Here is a 19,014-nt window from a genome sequence, read left to right as displayed (position 1 = left end):
TACTCACTTGCTCTTTCCTTTTCCGATTTCTTTCTTTCTCTTCCATTTTCCTTCTTTCCTCAGCTTCTTGCTGTTTCTTTAATCTATAAATAGGAGACATTCATTTAAACCATCGATAAAAAGATGTGTCAGTAACAAACTAAATATTGAATAATAAAACAACAAAAAAAAGATATATATACTCTTTACTCTTTTAATTGTTTCAGTCATTTGACTGCGGCCATGCTGGAACACCACCTTTAGTCGAGCAAATCGACCCCAGGACTTATTCTTTCTAAGCCTAGTACTTATTCTATCGTTCACTTTTGCCGAACCGCTAAGTTACGGGGACGTAAACACACCAGCATCGGTTGTCAAGCGATGTTGGGGGGGACAAACACAGACACATATATATACATACATACGATGGGCTTCTGTCAGTTTCCGTCTTCCAAATCCACTCACAAGGCTTTGGTCGGCCTGAGGCTATAGTAGAAGACACTTGCCCAAGGTGCCACACAGTGGGACTGAACCCGGAACCATGTGGTTGGTAAGCAAGCTACTTACCACACAGCCACTCCTGCGCCTGTGTGTATGTATATATATATATATATATATATATAAAACACACACAACACAGAATGTAGTGTTTGTATGCAGAAGATGCACAGGAGCCATAGAAACTACAGATACCTCTGCTGACAACCAAAGGTTTCTCTCTCCAAGTGAAAGGAAGATTATATGATGCATGTATATAAACAGTAGTTCAACATGGTAGTGAGACATGGACCTTGAATGCAGAGGACATGTGAAGGCTAGAGAGGAATGAGACTAGTATGCTCTGCTGGATGTATAATGTAAGTGTGCATGTTCAATAGAGTGGTAGCGTATTGAGAGAAGTTAGGTATAAGAGGAATTAGATGCAGTGTGCAAGAGAGAAGACTGCACAAAAAATTGCATCACTTGAAATATAAACACACACACACACACTCTCTCTCTCTGAAGTTCATAGACTTTAAGAGAGAAGAATGTGCTGGTATGTGATGTGGATGGATGCTAACAACTCCATAAAGTGCTAATCTCTCAAAGTAGATGGAACATGTGGAAGTACTGAAGGATGACCTCTGGACGCTGAACCTTTCAGATGAGATGACAAAGGATCAAGATACCTGGCACCTTGCTGTACTCAAGAAAATATGTCTTCCACAGCAGAAGTGTTAAGGCCACTCCTCTTGGTAAAGAGGATTGGCCTGCGAAAGTCCTATGCCAGTGCCACATAAAAACACTTGTGCAGTGCCATGTTAAAAACACCCAGCACACAGTCAAATGGTTGGCATAAGGAAGGGCATCTAGCTGTAGAAACCAAGCCAAATCAGACTGGAACCTGGTGCAGCTCTCTAGCTTGCCAACTTTGGTCAAACTGTCCAACCCATGCCAACATGGAAAACAGAAGTTGATGATGACAAAAATAGAAAATGGAAGCTGTACAGACAGGATTGATGATGGAAAAGCAATGCTTAGAATGGTAAAATAACTCTTCTAAAACATATCAGGTGATCAGAGAAGCAACATTGTTATGAATGAACAAAAATTGAAGTGGAGAGTCATAGGGACAGTTCTATGACCTTGTACTTTAAGTAACCTGAAGGTTAATGGCTAGAAAGAAAATGCATTTGTGCTGTTGGAATCAGATTTAAAAGCAAATTGAGAGGAACACTTGATGTTGGACAATAAGTTGTGAGTCAATGGATGACTTTTGAGAGAGGGAGAGAGAGAGGGAGGGAGAGAGAGAGAGAGAGGGCGAGAGAGAGAGGGAGAGAGAGAGAGAGAGAGTGTGTGTGTGTGTGTGTGTGCGTGCATGCGTGTCCTAGGTGATGTAGTTATTTGTGATATAGTTGTGATCAAGCAGAGAAAATGGGTTGCTTTGCAAGTCATTAGGAATATTAGGCCAAGCAGATATATATTACACACACATTATATATATATATATATATATATATATATATATATATATATATATATATATGTATATATATATGTATATATATATGTATATATATATATAATATATTTCTATATAATGGGTATGAAAGGACTGATTATTGTAAGATACATGATAATTAAAAATATTTGCAGCAAAATTTTGGGTAGCAGAAAGGATAGATAATCATGCAGGCAATCACTAGAATATATATATATATATAATGGTAAATTATGATAGATGCTAAGATGGAAAAATGAATTTAAGAAATTTGTATAGCAATTTCACAATACATTTTAGGACAAATAAAAAAGACTACATTTGAAAATATGGGTGTGTAATAGAAAAATTAGTTTACCTAAGGCGCACTTTTTCTCTATCTTCTCGCAACTTTTCCTCTCGCATACGGTCAGTGGTATTTAATTTTTCTTCAAGTCTTTTGGTCTTCTTGTCCTTCTGGGCTTGTTCTTGAATCTTTTTTATTTCACGAGTTTCAGCAACCTTTCGCATACGCTCCTCTCGTTTTCTGGAATACAAAGTACATTATGGAGACCAATAAGACTCAGTGTAGCAAGCAATGTTACCAATAAAACACTTGTTTTAAACGCCTCTAAGGATGTGAAAGCTCCAAATACTAAGGAATACTAAGGAAGTAACAAATGTTCTTTACATTTTATTTTGAATACATCCTAACTTCAGAGAAACTGACACAGAACATATCTTTGATAGTTTATCATCTGGCTTTTGAGGGAGACATCAACTGATGTTTTGGGATACTGCTACAACTATATCAATTGCATTATATTCAACTTCAATTCTGCCCACCTTTTCTGTTCATCCAACTTGAGCCGCTGGATTTCTTCTCGCTTCATCATCCTCTCTTTTTCTTTACGCTCCTTGTTTTCTAATTCACGCTTTTTTAGTTCAATTATTTCCTAGAGAAAAGGGATACAATTATAAACAGGTCCAATTCAACAAGGTAAAATACATTAGAACAGTGTTTTTCAAACTGTGGGTCCTGGCCCATCAGTGGGTTGCGAGATAAATAAAATGAGTAACAACAAAAAAGGCACAAAAAAAAAACTGAAGTGGGTGCAAAGTGCAGAATATAAATAAGTTAAGCTTGTATTATATTTAATTTTTTTTCACTAAGTTTATCTGTCTTGTTCGTCAAAAGACCATGATCCGTTCCAGGTAGGCAGAGATATGTTCTCCCGAGTGCTTCTATTAGATATGCTTTTAAATTTTGTATCTGTCTATTTGTCGGTCAGTCTTTTATAAAGGTTTTTGATATATTAAGTTTGAATGGGGATAATATAATCAAAATTTGGAAATTAGGAGGAGTAACCCCACATGGATGATGGGCATTTGTTAGTGTTTACCTTTATTTTTTTCTATATTTAGTCATATTTCATAAAGTTTTGTACTTATCCTTTTTATATTTTATGAGATGCCCCTGTCCTGAAATATCAGTTCCCAATAAAAGGATACGATGTTTCACTATTTTTAGTCTTCTTATCTTTGATACATATATATATTTCAGAACCCCCTCCCCCCAATGATGGGTCGTTATATCATTCGGAAAAAGAAGAACGATGAAGGAACAGGAGCATCAACATTAACAAATACATCTGGAAATGCATCTTCCACGAACGATGTTAAAGATGATGATATTAGCAAGCGAACGTTGACTTCTTTTGAGACAATAAGATGAAAGTAACAAAACTTTATAGTGAAGAATACTTGCAATATGGTTTTATGAACTGAGTAGATTCTAATGGAAACAACAGGCCTCAGTGTTTGATCTGTAATGATGTTCTTGCTAAAGAGAGTTTGAAGTCTTTAAGACTAAAAAGACACTTAGAAAAACAGCACAACAAACTTTCAAATAAACCTCTGGAATATTTTTTCAAAGAAAGAAACAAGATTTACAGTCACCAGTAAAAGTTTTTTGTCACTTTACAACTGTTAATGAGAAAGCCTTATTGTCATCATATCTAATTGCATATCATGTAGCAAAAGAAAGACAACCGCATACATTAGCTGAAAAGGTTATTCTTCCCTGATGTTTGGATATTGTGCATACTATGCTTGATGAAAAAAGTTACCAACAAATTAGCAGTAATACCTGTCAGTGATAATACAATATCATGGTGAATTTGTTCAATTTAGAAGGAGCATTTAGAAGAAATGCTTATTGCAAATTGTGCTACGCTTTTAGTTTATGTCAGATTCGTGTGGCAAAATAATGTGCTGGAAGACTTGCTGCACTGTCTAAATTTGACATTGTATACAACTGGTGCAGATGTATTTGCTGCATTAGAAGAGTGTCTTTTTGGGCAGTATAAATTAAACTTGAAAAACTGCAAAAGGATTACATGTGATAGTGCAGCAAATATGACTGGAAAAAATAGTTGTGTTATTAAAAGATTTTTAGATGCAGCCGATAACAATGCAATTTGGAATCACTGTTTTATACACCAACAAGCTCTGATATCAAAGAAACTTAAAGATAATCTTAAGGACGTACTGAAAAGTGCAGTTAAGATTGTAGATTTCATCAAAGGGAGCTCACTAAAGAGTAGAATATTTGAAATATTCTGTTCAGAGATTGGATCCCAATACACCCACTTACTGTATCACACAAAGGTTTGTTGATTGTCATGAGGCAAAGTACTTAGCAGGGTGTATGAACTTAGAACTGAGCTTCACATGATTTTGGTAAAAAGAAATAATCCCTCGGTACAACTTTTTGAGAATGACGTTTGGGTTACTAAACTGGCTTACTTAACTGATATTTTTGGCATTCTTAATGATTTAATCATGAAACTTCAAAGAAAAAGTGGCAATATATTTCAACATATTGAAGGGTTTCAGAAAATGTTGAGTCTATGGCAAAGAAGACGTAAAAGTGATCATCCCACCTATTATATGTTCCCAACATTGTTACAATACACTGCTGAGAACATTGTCAATGATGACATATTAAGAGGATTAAAACTAGAGATTTTGTCACATCTTACTTTCCTATTTCAAAGCTTTGATAAATATTTCCCTGAAGAGATATTTGAACCAGTGAAGAAAAGCCTTTAGATAAAAAATCCATTTGCTTTCCAAAGTTCTGAATCAATAATTGAGTTAAACTTGTTACCTGAAGAGGAAGACCTGTTGAGGCAAGTGAAATGGAAATCGAACTAAATTCGACGACTGGCACCCATGCCAATGTCGTCTCCTTCATTGGACACGAAACTCAGCTTGCGAAGACCTGTTGGGGCAAGTGAAAGCGAAATTGTGATGGCACTTGTGCCCGTGGCATGTGTAAGGACTTTCGAGCGAGATTGTTGCTAGTGCCCCTGGACTGGCTCTTGTGCGGGTGGCACATAAAATACAACATTTTGAGCGTGGCCATTGCCAGTACCACCTGACTGGCCTTCGTGCCGGTGGCACGTAAAAGCACCCACTACACTCTCAGAGTGGTAGGCGTTAGGAAGGGCATCCAGCTGTAGAAACTCTGCCAAATCAGACTGGAGCCTGGTGTAGCCATCTGGTTTCACCAGTCCTCAGTCAAATCGTCCAACCCATGCTAGCATGGAAAGTGGACGTTAAACGACGATGATGATGAAGATGAATTGCTGCATCTTAGTTGTTCCTTCACACTTAAGAATGGTTTTGAGAAATTAAATTTGTGCTCATTTTGGAATTTCCACTACTGAGTAAAAAGGCTATTCTATTATCATTGCTTTTGCAACTACTTGTGTGAACTGGGATTTTCAACATTAACTCAAAGACAAAGGACAGAAACAGGCTCAACACTGCACCTGATATGTGTGTAGCATTGTCTTCCTGTTTCCAACTGGAATCAGGTACTTATGAACAAACAAGCACATCAATCTCATTAAATGACATTTTTTTTTCAAATATTATTTATCTTTGTGTCGGAATTTCCCTTAAATTTATTTTTCTAAAAATATTTTTACATTCCTACAAATAGATACATACAATTCTGATCTGTGCAGAATATAAAAAAATATACATATAAACTGTCGATGCTAAATAAATGAACCTGGTGAATAGAATTTGTCTTTGATTTATTACACATGGGTATAATGGGTTGCAATGTGGTTCTTGCTGTGAATTGCAGTAAAAAAAGTTTGAAAAATGCTACATTAGTACTTTGAAATTTTAAAATTTGCTGTATTTATGAATTTATTAAAAAATTATTTTGCTGTTCATAAAAAACAAAAGAAAAAGTTTGGCTAATGCTGATGGTTTCCATCCTTCTTGCAGTTATTCAATCCTTAGGCAAGATTATCCTCCAGAAAAAAATTATCAACTTATTCTGTGATATTTATCAGAGTTTGAATTTATTTAGCTGACAAAAAAATAAAATTATCAATATTTTGGTGAAACAAGTTAAATGTGCTTTCACAGCCTGACTAGTTGTATCCTACATCCCTAAATCATGAAAGCTATGGTTTCTCAGCTGTAGTAAAGTTAACCAAGTAAACGTAAATGTATAACCTGCATTAGAGGGTCGTAATTAAAAAAAAAAAAGATCTAGAATAGAAGAGGACTAATGTGCATGGCACAATAAACTGTACCCAGCCTATACTGTGAAGTGGTTGGTGATATGATGGGCATCCAACCATAACAACTAAAGAATAACAAAGTGTGGAAATTTTGTCTGTTGATATGTGTAACAAAAGGATGTGAAACAGGTAGAATTTGCCCATCCAATGCAAGAAAAACAAAACAAAAACATGTAAAATGATGACAGACAGATGTCAGTGAATATAGTTTCATGCTACAGAAATCTTCAGCTCATTCCAGTGACAATAAATAAATAGAGATATAAAAGTAGTGAGGTTATATGCTAGCCACTGACTACATGAAATCCAAACCTTGTTCTAGTCAATGATGTGCTGCATAGCAAGACACACAATACAGCAACAAAGAAACCAATTATTAACTGTATTGTTCACTGAAAGTTCTGTAGCAACTTCATCCACGAGGATTTCTGGAATCAGTAACATCACAAAATGTGATAATAAATTCAGTGGAATGGAAGTTGTTACCTCCAATGACATTTAATATGGTTTTAAAATATGATGCTTCTAAAGAATTGCATTTATAAAGTTTTGGAGCTTCTATACCATTTCAATTGAAATTCTATCCCATTTCAATAGTTCTGATTTCTGGATATGTACAGGGTACTATGTTTGTATACAGGAGAAAGACAAGGACCAAACTGATCAAAAAAATGCGTAAATGTAAATAATGAAAATGTGTTTGTCTCTAAGATCAATAGTCTAAAAAATTAAGTGTTTAGTTTGAAGCTTCACTTTTCAGTGTGTGTATATAGACATATATTTTATATGTGTGTGTGTGTGTGCTGAGAGAGAGAGAGAAGCAGCAAAATTACCTGTGAAGTTACGGCTTTAATTGGAGTTGCAGTTTTCTTAAGAAAAGATTTGAAGTTACCAAAATTTGATAACATTCTAAGTCGAGAGTGAGTATTATTCTTCTGAGCAGAACCTGTCAATGTGCCATTTTGTACAAACTGAAACGAAAATTTGATATTAAATTTATTTGCATCCAGAAAAACTGATGGTAAGTAATCATAAATATATATCAAATATAACATCTAAGAAAGAGTGATATATAAAATAGAAACTGAAGAGAGTAAACACTATTTACAAATCAACCTTTCACCCAATCTTGTTTTTTTGTTGTGCTGTTTGAAAGGTTAACCAGCCAGCTACTGGTGTCTTAAATACATAATTTACATTTGGTTCTGAGTCAAACCTATGTTATTTCAGGTTACTTCTATGAGACCTACTTTTCTTTGTCGTTGACTTCAATATCAGTAAATAATTTGATTGCTTAGTACATGAATCTTGTGTCAAATTAGTCTACTGAAGGGCTGCTCCACCTATTTTCCATAGTGTAATCTGACAGGAAATCAATGATCCATCATGTTCACGGATCACTCTCTGATCAACCCCAGGGTTCAATTTTGTCCTTGAATTCTTACATCCAAAACCTCAACCTATTTTAGCAATATGTCAATTGCTGTACACAAGAAAACATTATTTTATCCTCCACCATTAATAGCATACAATTAGAACCACTGTGATATTTCAAATGCCAAGAATATCTCCTGAAGAATGTACATACTCAACATAGTAAAGACTGTACGGTTCTATATTTTTGAAATGAGAAATTCTGTACATTATTTACATTGGACAGATATGTGTCCTCATCTTGCTTGTTGTTATCACAAAGCTTTGGCTGATTTACTCTCCAGCCTTCATCAGGTGTCCTATGGAATTTTGAACCCAACACTGGGTTCTCATTCCTAAAGTATTTTTGTGCTGATATTATTATTATTATTAATATTTATTCAAGGCACTGCCTGGAATTGAACTTGCAATCTTGGGGTTAGTAGCCCGTGCTCTTAACCATTACACTATATGCCCATGGGCAATTATAGAGTGAATATTTGGGCTTATAAACCTAATATCTTTGTATCCTTAATACCAGTTCCCATTTGCTATTCCCATATCTGCACTAGGTCTGCTTAGGAGGTTATTGTGTCCTAGCATATGGGCTGCCTCTTTTAGTTTTCGTATTTTCCAGTGGTGTTCTCTATTATTTTAACTTCATCCTACATGGAACTGGTATTAAAGAAGAATACAAAAATATTAGGTTTATAAGCCCAAATATGTGCCTTGAATAAATAACAACAACATCAGCAAAAAGTACCTTAGGAATGAGAACCCAGGGTTGGGTTCAAAATTCCACCAGGACACCTGACGGAGGCTGGAGAGTAAATCAGATGAAACGTGGTAACAACAAACAAGAGGACAAACATCCGTCTAACGTAAATAATGTATAGTAAAAATTGCATCTCAAAAACTGGAAACTGGTGCTCTTATTGAAAGTCAGAAAATACTTCATTTTCCAACAACTACTAAGTGATGTATGCATGTACACACACACACAGCCAAACAAAGTCAATTGAGTGATTGACATGAAGTTACTCACAAACGCCCCAACTTCTGGTCCATAAAAGTGCTGCCTCTGCTTTATTTTTTCCACCACTACTACAATGGCCTCTGTTCTTTGGAACTGGCTGGTGTTGTGCCATCTCCACACAGGCATCCCTAACATTCATTTTTCCCCTGTATTTATTCCCTATTCCAGCCCTATATCCAGTCTTTCCACCACAGAATGTTGTCTCCCTGGAATTCTCTCTCTGTAGTTGTCGGTTTGTACCATTTCAAATGGAACATTAATAACACCAAATCTCACCAGTCTCAAAAACTAAAAAAGGCCATGAGTACAGCACCTAAAACAGATGTCAAAATTACTCTGAGATTTGACCAAAAAGTATTGGCACTATTGCTATAGTAATGGAGCTAAATTATGCAGAATGAAGCTGTATTGACCTTGAACTTGGTTGTACATATACACTAAGTAATAATGTTCTCACTCTCATTATTTATAGTAGTGTTTGGAAGTTAAATGTGCAGAGTATGGTTGTCTCAAAAAGAAGATTGAGTTTCAGTTGAGCAGAATCTCCTTGATTGTGCAAGGAAAATGAAATCTTTGTGAAAACAGTCATAACAGGTGATGAATCTTGGGTCCATGGCTATTATCGTAAATTTCAAGGCATTGAGGAAATCCAAGAGAATGTGATGAGGTTGCTGCCTGTTATCCCAATAATACTTCCGTCAATAGAAACAATACTTCAGAAGTATTTCTGGGGAGATTAAATGCCAAACTGATGTGTGTTGTAGTTTTCTTTTGATAGCACAAGTCCTGATACCTTTTGATCAGACCTCGTATTACTAAACATTGCTTTACTTTTGTAGATAATTTTAACAAACTTGGCACTTAAAAAAATGTTTGGAAAACAACATTTTCCTTTTTTTTCCTATTAAAGTGTATTCTAAATGACAACAGATAATACCATAATTAAATGATCAACATATGAAAGACAAAAGACAATGGTATTCAAAATAAAAACTTTAGAGATTGCCATATAAGTAAATCAACTAAACAAGTTGCCACTCTATGGCAATAGCATGGACTATATCTTACCTTGCTTAAGCTGTAATTATTTCGATTAAAGCTCCTATTGGCCAAGGAATAACTGGAGTTCAAACTAGACATGGGAATTTTAAAAAAAGAAACAAATCATTTGTAAATTTAGAGAATTAACTTTTTTCAACTAATGTAGTAGCTTTAATGTCTAATGTTGTAAGCTGGCATGCAGAAAATAGAGACTGCAGCAAGCCACAGAGTCATTTGCCTTGAGCAAAGTAGTCTAATATACAAAAAGATAAGCTAGTCACCTTTAATCATAAATCTGCTTGATCAGGGCAGAACTGAAGCCGAGTAACAACACATTATTGATATAAAGTAGATAAATTTGGATCATAGTAAATTTGAATATCACATGTTTAACTGAAAAACAGGTGTTCTGAATAATAATAGCTTCTTCTGAAGAAAAAAAGTTCCATCTCTTCTAAACAGATGTTAGGCAGGTATAAAGTATGATATACAATAACATTCATAATTTGGTTTAATCCTTTCTTTACTATATGTGTTTAAATTCACAATTTTTTTTGTCTCATAACTACTTGAATTGTAGGCAGGTACAGGTAAATTTTGAAATATAAATATTTCTTAAACAAATAAAATAAGCTATTAACCTCATATTATATAGCTTATACAACTATTATACAATATATTATATAGCTTATACAACTTATATGATAAAATGTCATCATTTGTTCACCCTGTGAAACATACAACTATTATATGATAAAATTTCATTTTGTTCACCCTGTTACTTTTCCTTTGTTTACATTTTCCATAGTGATTAGTTCCTGACATTATTCTAAGGAACATATGAATTTGAGTAAACAAAAGGAGTGATCAGTGAGGAAATTTGATTAGGTACTGTTTCTTCTGATAATTTGAAAGAGAAATTTGGAGAAAAATATTCACTCCATGATTATCTTTCTGAAAAGCACTGCTTTCTACACTGATGTCTTGACAATTGCTTATGTATTTCTAAATTGATACATCTAGTTCTAAGTGTACCACATGCTATACTTGATGCATATTTTATTTACTGCTGCATCCCAAAACATTTAAATTTTGAGTTACTATTACTAAATCTGAAGCTTATAAGATTTAAAATGTTATCAAGGAAAGAAAAGAAAAAAAAGACGGAGCATAGCAATTGTTTATTGAATGAATTTGTGTTATTACTAAATCAGTATTGAGTTTTACATCAATATTTTGATTTATATATGAATAGGTAAATTAATAACATGTAGCTTAGTACTTGGGGCATTTGGCTCACGATTGTAAGGTTGTGAGTTTGACCCCTGGTGGTGTGTTGTGTCATTCAACAAGACGTTTTTATTTCACTGCTTTAGTTCAGTCAGCTGGCAAAAATGAGTAGTACCTGTATTTCAAAGGGCAAGTCTTGCCACATTCTGTCATGCTGAATCTCCTTGAAAACTACATTAAGGATATGCGTGAATGTGGAGTGCTTAGCCACTTGCATGTTAATTCCATAAGCAGGGTCTTCCATTAATTCCATGAACAAGCAGTTCCATTGATAGGATCAACTGGAACGCTTGTAAACTAGTAGTACAGTAAAGGAAGGGTTAACACTACTGATATTAGTATTAATAAAGACTGAGCAAACTGCAGAAGGAAAATATGACTACAAACAACAGTAGTACATGATCTTTGTGCATGGAAATCTATAAATGGAAAACAGTGCACATCCAAATGAAGAACAAAAGTTAGTTCTGCAACAATAAACATTTCATCAACTGTTAATACCTATAGTTCACTATGGTTAAAAACTAAATTATAGACAGAAAATAATGCAGAAATTAGAAAATACTTACAGGAAACTGTGAAGTTCTGTTTAAAAACAATAATAAACAACATTAAAATGCAAATAAAATAATCTTATCAACAGATTACTGAGAAATTTTTTAAAAAATTATCTACATTGGCTTTAAAACGATTACTTATGAGTGCTGGATCAAAAGTGGGCATAAGTTTTTTTTATCAAATGACATACTGTTTGAATTGTACATGTTGGTAGGGTAACTCTTCCCCTAAATGAAGGGCATAGTTTCCATCACAAGCAATGCAACAACCCTTTGTTTTTAGATCATAAAGATACAGATGTGTTACATACCCCGTCACCAGATTTGTGAAGGTTAAAAAAAAGTCTTTGTTAGTTTAACAACATAATAACAGAAATGAATATTTTTCTAAGCTACTCCAATCAATTATACTATAGCACAGTAATTACTGGAAACATCACACTGTACAAGACATATATTCCCAACAAAATAGGGATTTCAGTAGGAAGGACAAATGCTGACAGCCATCACTTCCTCTCCCCTACCTTTCATCCAACTCATATTCACCATGGACCACCACTCCATCCTTGTTCATTATTTACAAACTTCACTCCCCACCCCAATTCCACCTCTCACTCTTTACACACCTCTACCCACCCACTCTTTCTGGTCTGTTCCCTCTTCTATTCGTCTTCTTTTACTTTGAGAGTACACACTCACACATACAGACACACAACATCACAACTATCTTTATCTCTCCAGCTTCACACTGATTACTCCTACCCACTATTGTATATTATGAGGTAGCCGTGTATGTCCTCTGTAGCAAGAAACCTATTCTTGTCCCTTCTTTCATACTTTAACTCCCAATACCTAATATAAAGCTACCCACCCTCTCTCTCTCCTAAAAAACTAAAGAACTTAAGTCAAGGAAGCTCTTCGGTCTTTCGAGTTACATGGTGACCTCATTAGTGTTGGTGCCATCAAAAAGAAGAAAAATAAAAAAGCATTCAGTACATTTTGTGAAGTGGATGACATCCAGCAGCCTGTTGACTTGTTGGATCTTGCTGAAATATGCAACACAAGCCAACATGAAAGATAGCTGTTAAATGATAACCCACAGATGGATACTTCAGGAGAAACAAAAGCTTGTTTACCATACTAATACATGAAGTAAATATTTGTCATTTTATACATGCATTTTGTACCTATACATTACATGTTTGTAGTACTGCTTTATGAATGTAGTATGCCAAAATAATGAAAAAGTGTAGCATATTATAAAGATCATATGATTTTGCACAATTAGCTTCAACCACAGAATACTAAAATTTAGGACTCACTGATATTCATTTTAAAAATAGCTAAATGTTTGTTTAGAGAAATTTTAGCTGCTACACTGAATAGTTTAAGTAAACATGAAAATGTTATTTAGCTGACTTTTGGAATATGAAATAAAAGCATATGAAACTTACCGTTATGTTTAGGAGTAGATAAATTTGATGGGGTAGTGTATTCATTAATTAAGGATTTGATTTTGGACTATAAAATAAAATTAAAAAGAGTCAAGTAATGGATGAATGCAAACAGTTTAGCAAGTTCAATGCAAATATTTGATATAATGCTTCACTTCCTTTTACTAAAATTTAAATTAAAATTTTTAAAATGACTTCTCTAAAAAGCATGCTCAGCTTCATGAATTTAGTAATCCAAGTAATAAAAATATAACTAGCTAAATATTCGAACTATAGTATTGTTGGCAAAACAAAATTCACCTAATGTTACCAAATCAAAATTTGATAAAATAGAAAGTTATATTTTTATAACACAAATTAACAATGCTATATGAAAGCAATAGTTTTTTCACCAATTTTCTCTAATTGCCTCCACCCCACCATCTTCTATATCATTTTGTTGAAACTAAACTTCACAGAAATAAAACTTACTTCACTTTCATCTTCAGAGTCCTCACAATCAGCATCTTCCTCAACTTCTTGAGATGAAACATTTTTCTTGCTGGACTCTTTCATTTCCTCTGCACAATATCGTTTTGTGTCAGTTGTAAAAGCATTTTCTACTTCTTCACTTGTCCGTTTGCGTGCGCGACTTCTGAAAATATAGTTGTTGTTGTTTATGCATTTCACATGTCAGAAAGTAACAACTGAGTAAATATTTTCTAATCTATTTAAACCTCATAACAAAATAATTGAGTAAGCACTTATGTAAAAAGCTTGAGATCTGTCTCAACATATTTATCAGAGTAATAGGTTTTCATTAAATTTATAAATCCTGTACAAACAATTTCCAATCTGACTTATAGCTCTGAATTCTTTGCACTTAACATCTAAAATATAACCACACAGCTTTAGAGTATACAAAAACAAAAGGCGTCTTTTTTCAAGATCAATATAGTTGATGCCCAGCCTGAACATCTGTAGGAAACGGTCAGTTCTGAGTGCCTGCAACTCTCCAAAAATTTTTCAAAAACCACGTGATGTTAAATCAGTGATACTAGGCCTTCAACTTTATAAAAACTAAGCAAACAAAATGGAGTTATCAGTCTCTGCAATGGAGAGAAAAAACTCAATTTAATAGCCTATAGTCTCATGACTTAAAAGCTTTAATGAGAAGCTCAAACACTAACTTCATTATAAATCATTAATAAACAGGAGTGTTGTGTGTGTGTGTGTGTGATCAGCAGTGAAAACGAATCAGGGGAAAAGTTGATGTGTTTAAATATATGTCTATGTATGTTTGTTTCTCTTTCTCTTTCTTACTCTGTGTGTGTGTATGGTTGTATAGTTAAGAAGCTTACTTCCCAACCATAAAGCCACTTCCCTCTGTACTTTACTCCACTTTGTTGGAGAGAATCTTAGTCCTAGAGGCTGCACAGTAACCTCACTAGTATGTCATAAAAAACACACCAAGTACCTGTAAAGTGGTTGGTGTTAGGAAGGGCATCTAGCCATGGAAACCGCTAGCAGAAAGACTGCCCTCCGGGCAGTTTTCTGCTAGCCACTTGATATTTTCACATTTGATACCCAATTCTAATAAATGATATTTTACAACCAATTACTTCTTTGTATAATAGTGCTCACTTATATTGCTTTCATTATTTTTTCAGTCATAATCTCTTTTTTTTTACAAACATCAAAGTAGTCCAACTATGGAGAAGGAAGCAGTTTGTCAACTTTTACCATCCCCTCAAAGCAACATATAGATTTCAATTCAGCAGCCCATCTGTAAGCTTTGTAGTATGAACAAACATTGTCAAAGAGACTCCTTGCATCATGTGGCTGTATAATAGACAGGACAGCCTGCTTTTGAAAATCATCGAAACTGGCTTTCATTGTTAATCCTTTAACAGAATTCTTCCTAATTTGAACTGACTCAGGATCTTATTTTGAAGTAGAATATTCTCCTCTTGAGATACCCTAACCAGTTGGTCATGTGTAGCAGAAACAGAATCATCTCTACATCTATGTACATATTCAGACATTTGTTCAGTTGCTTTGCCCTGGTTTTATCCGATTCAGTTGCCTGTCTTTCTCTGCCGTTGTGCCTTTGCTGCTAAATGTTCTTGTCCAGTTGTATATTTTTTGGACACCCTATGATGAATTGCAAAATTCTGTGATATTTGTGTAATAATGAAATCAAACCTGGAGTGTATGCTTATATCAGAGAGACTGTATGTGTGAGAGAGAAAAAGAGAGAGGAAGAGGAGGAGATGACATTGTAAACAATGAATGAAATAAACATGAAATGAAAAATTCAATATAAATAAAAGCTCATTAAAAACTATCTTGTACCAAATATATAAATTTGTGAACTTGAAATATTCATTATCATCATCGTTTAACACCCGCTTTCCATGCTAGCATGGGTTGGACAGACTGGGGGCTGGCAAGCCAGAAGGCTGTACCAGGCTCCAATCCGATCTGGCAAAGTTTCTACAGCTGGACACCCTTCCTAACGCCAACCACTCCGAGAGTGTAGCGGGTGCTTTTTATGTGCCGGTGATACGAGGGCCAGTCAAGCGGCACTGGCAATGACCACACTCGAATGGTGCTTTTTACGTGCCACTGGCATGGGTGCCAATCAGGCAGTACTGTCATCAGTCACGACAATGATTTCACTTGCCTCAACAGATCTTCGCAAGTGCAGTTTATTAAGGGTACTCTTAAATGAGCTGGTTATGCTACACTGGCATAGGCCAGTTATGGTCTCACTTGGCTTGCCGGGTCTTCTGAAGCACAGCATATCTCCAAAGGTCTCGGTCACTTGTCATTGCCTTGGTGAGGCCCAATGTTCGAAAGTCGTGCTTCACCACCTCATCCCAGGTTCCCTCTACAGCTAGGGTGTAACACTTTTTCACACAGCTGTCCTCATCCATACACAACACATGACCATACCAGTGCAGTCGTCTCTCTTGCACACCACATCTAATGTTTCTTAAGTCCAACTTTTCTCTCAGGGAGCTTACAGTGTCGTGTATTCACACTGACATTACACATACCACACTTGCTTAGTAAATATTTCTTTCAGTAATTTATCATAGTTGTAATAGATCTCTAATTTAAACAAACTTCAAAGTAATCCAACTACGTTTAGTGTGCTAGAAATAGCAGTAATCACATAGTTATTATTGTAAGGCTTATAGCATTCTAAACAGCTGTACCAATAAAATCGCTTAATTTCTTTTTAAAAATCATACTAGTATATTAAAGTTTTCATTTTATCAAAACTATTTATTTAACAAACTCCAGAAACTGCAGAAGCCTCAAAGTTATACAGTTCAATTTCTTGAGAAAAAAAAAAAATTTATAGTCAGCTATGACCTGTACCATAAACTCTTGCTGTTTATACAGGCCAATGTTAACTTCATACAACATGCACAAATAACTAGTCAAACCATGCTGAGTCATATTATAACCATCAATGAAACGAGTGAGCAAATTAAATCAGAAATTTAATTAATGTTAACATTAAACTGAAGAACATTTTTTTGTACTCTGAACAATATACAACCCTAAGTAGTAGATTGCACTTACCTTGTACATGGCCTAGAAACATCAGAAGTCTGATTATCGTCATTAAGTGCAGCAGCAGTGGCTTTAGCTTGCCGTTGCATCTGCCTGGTTCTGGTGCGGGGCCTTTCAGGACTTGAAGCCTGTGGAACTTCCACTGAAGATGAGGATTGTTCAGCTGGAGTTGATACTTCAGAGTTACTGCTAGAGCTTTTAGTATCACTCGGTAATCCAGAATCAGAGTTTGCCTTTTCAGTATTTTTAATTGGAACAGTATCCTGACTATTTTGAGATTGATCGATCTTTGGGATGACTTCAGAATTTTGAGATTCATCAGTCTTGGCAATATCCCGACAATTTTGAGATTCATCAGTCTTTGGAATATCTTCACCATTTTTAGATTTATCAGTCTTTGAAGTATCCTCACAAATTTGTGCATCATCAATGTTTGGGATATCTGATGAGGGATTTTCCCTTTCTATTACATAGCTGCTATTGTCAACCCTGTGTTCACTATTCAATGGAGAAACTTGCTTTTCACACTCAACCTTTGAAGCCACGCTATTGTTTGGAGATACTTCAGTTGCATTGGTGATAGGATTGTTCTCAGTTTTTGAGTCCTAGACAGATAAATTTAAGGTTAAATTTAAACAAAAACATAAAATTAAATATGAGTAAGAGCTCAACAATCAATCATTTACTAAGTGGTTCAATTCATGTTATCAATAATCATTATAGTGTGCCTTCTAAGCAAAACACATAGCTCATTTTCCCTAGTTTGCTTGACTGACAAACTGGTTAAAATTAGGAAGAGAATCATGTCATTAGAACATTTGTTGCAACAACACCCAACAAGGGAATTGTTATTTGGTTGCTCAATATCTTAAACTAGAAGCAAATCACACCCTAACACCTTCAAAAATTGGAGAGATTGGATAATATAGTCCTGTGTAACAGAAAGATGTAGAAAAAAAATATGGAAGTGGGATGTTTTTTAGCATCAAACATCGGTTTTTCTCCAGTTTCACTTTAATCAAATTTGTCTAAGCACAAGCAGATTTTATACATCCAATGACTGTTCCTTTTCTCCCTTATATTTTTAAAAAGAAATATTTACTGGTTATGTGACTCAATCGTATAGAGAAACAATATCATCATACCTAGTTTTACAAATACTAATGATTTCTAACATAAATACAAAATTAAAAATTTTGGGAAAAAGTGCAGCTGATTAAATTAAACCCAGCATTAGATCAGTAGTTCTCTGCTACTGATGTTGTGGTAGTGAACACCATTACCTGCCTCTTGACTGCCTAGGTGCAATGGTTTGAAGTTGCCAATCAAAACAATACTACAAAAATGTAACATACTGAAGAATGGAAGTTAGCACAAACACTGTAATTGTCTTGCAGTAATTATCCAAAGGTCAACTAAAGACCCGAGAGTGAAATTAGGAGGATGGAAACTGCGGAAGCCTATCAAATGGATTGCACCTGTAATTTAAAGGTCTAGCCTTGTCACACTAATCCCAACTTAGAAATATGTTAAGAGTACAGATATTTGTGGAATGTTCACTTAGCTGTTACTTCAATGAGCAGATAGTTCAATTGACTAAACAACTGAAAGTTATTAGTGAAACCAACACAAATCTATTATTTTATTTATGCATATCTCTATATTTAGAGGTCAACTAATGACAAGATTACTTTCCATTCCTTTCATATACAGTAATGGCCATAATATAAGGGTCAGTAAGAACAAGTGTATTGAAATATTTATTATAAAAGATTAACAAAACGTTGAGACTAGATATTTTACCCATATTTAGATATATGTAATATCTATCTTTTGTGAAAATTTCAAGTGAATGGAATAAATATTTCGTAAGTTATGAGGAAATAAACAAATAATCTTCCAAACTGCAACAGCCAAAAGTTAAGGGTCACTTACAAAAACACTGAAAAATGGAACAAGAACAAAAAAGAACCCTTACTATTTATATTTTGTGAACATCCCTTTACTATCAATGACTTCCTGACATCCGTTACCACAGGACTGAATTAATTTTCTTGTAAAATGGAGTAATAGTGTTCCATTCGTTTTTCAATAATTCCTAGAGTTC

General features: G+C 34.7%; 1 protein-coding gene across 1 annotated transcript in view; it reads right to left on the bottom strand.

Annotated features, from left to right (window-relative positions):
- LOC106875674 (uncharacterized) overlaps window positions 1-19,014 on the bottom strand; it is a 55,880-nt gene that overhangs the window by 10,880 nt on the left and 25,986 nt on the right. The window contains exons 5-13 of the mRNA XM_014923915.3: window positions 16,917-17,512; window positions 13,812-13,974; window positions 13,341-13,407; window positions 11,899-11,914; window positions 10,067-10,130; window positions 7,383-7,520; window positions 2,786-2,895; window positions 2,319-2,486; window positions 8-83 (exon numbers count right to left, since the gene is read on the bottom strand). Of these exons, the coding sequence (XP_014779401.1) occupies window positions 8-83; window positions 2,319-2,486; window positions 2,786-2,895; window positions 7,383-7,520; window positions 10,067-10,130; window positions 11,899-11,914; window positions 13,341-13,407; window positions 13,812-13,974; window positions 16,917-17,512 (1,398 nt within the window). The remainder of the gene's footprint in view (window positions 1-7; window positions 84-2,318; window positions 2,487-2,785; window positions 2,896-7,382; window positions 7,521-10,066; window positions 10,131-11,898; window positions 11,915-13,340; window positions 13,408-13,811; window positions 13,975-16,916; window positions 17,513-19,014) is intronic.

Source organism: Octopus bimaculoides, chromosome 8 (assembly GCF_046866305.1).
Source record: "Octopus bimaculoides isolate indiv1 chromosome 8, ASM4686630v1, whole genome shotgun sequence".
In the NCBI taxonomy this organism is placed as follows: Eukaryota; Metazoa; Mollusca; class Cephalopoda; order Octopoda; family Octopodidae; genus Octopus; species Octopus bimaculoides.
Note: the sequence above shows the minus strand (reverse complement) of the source record. Positions and strands in the feature narration are given on the sequence as shown.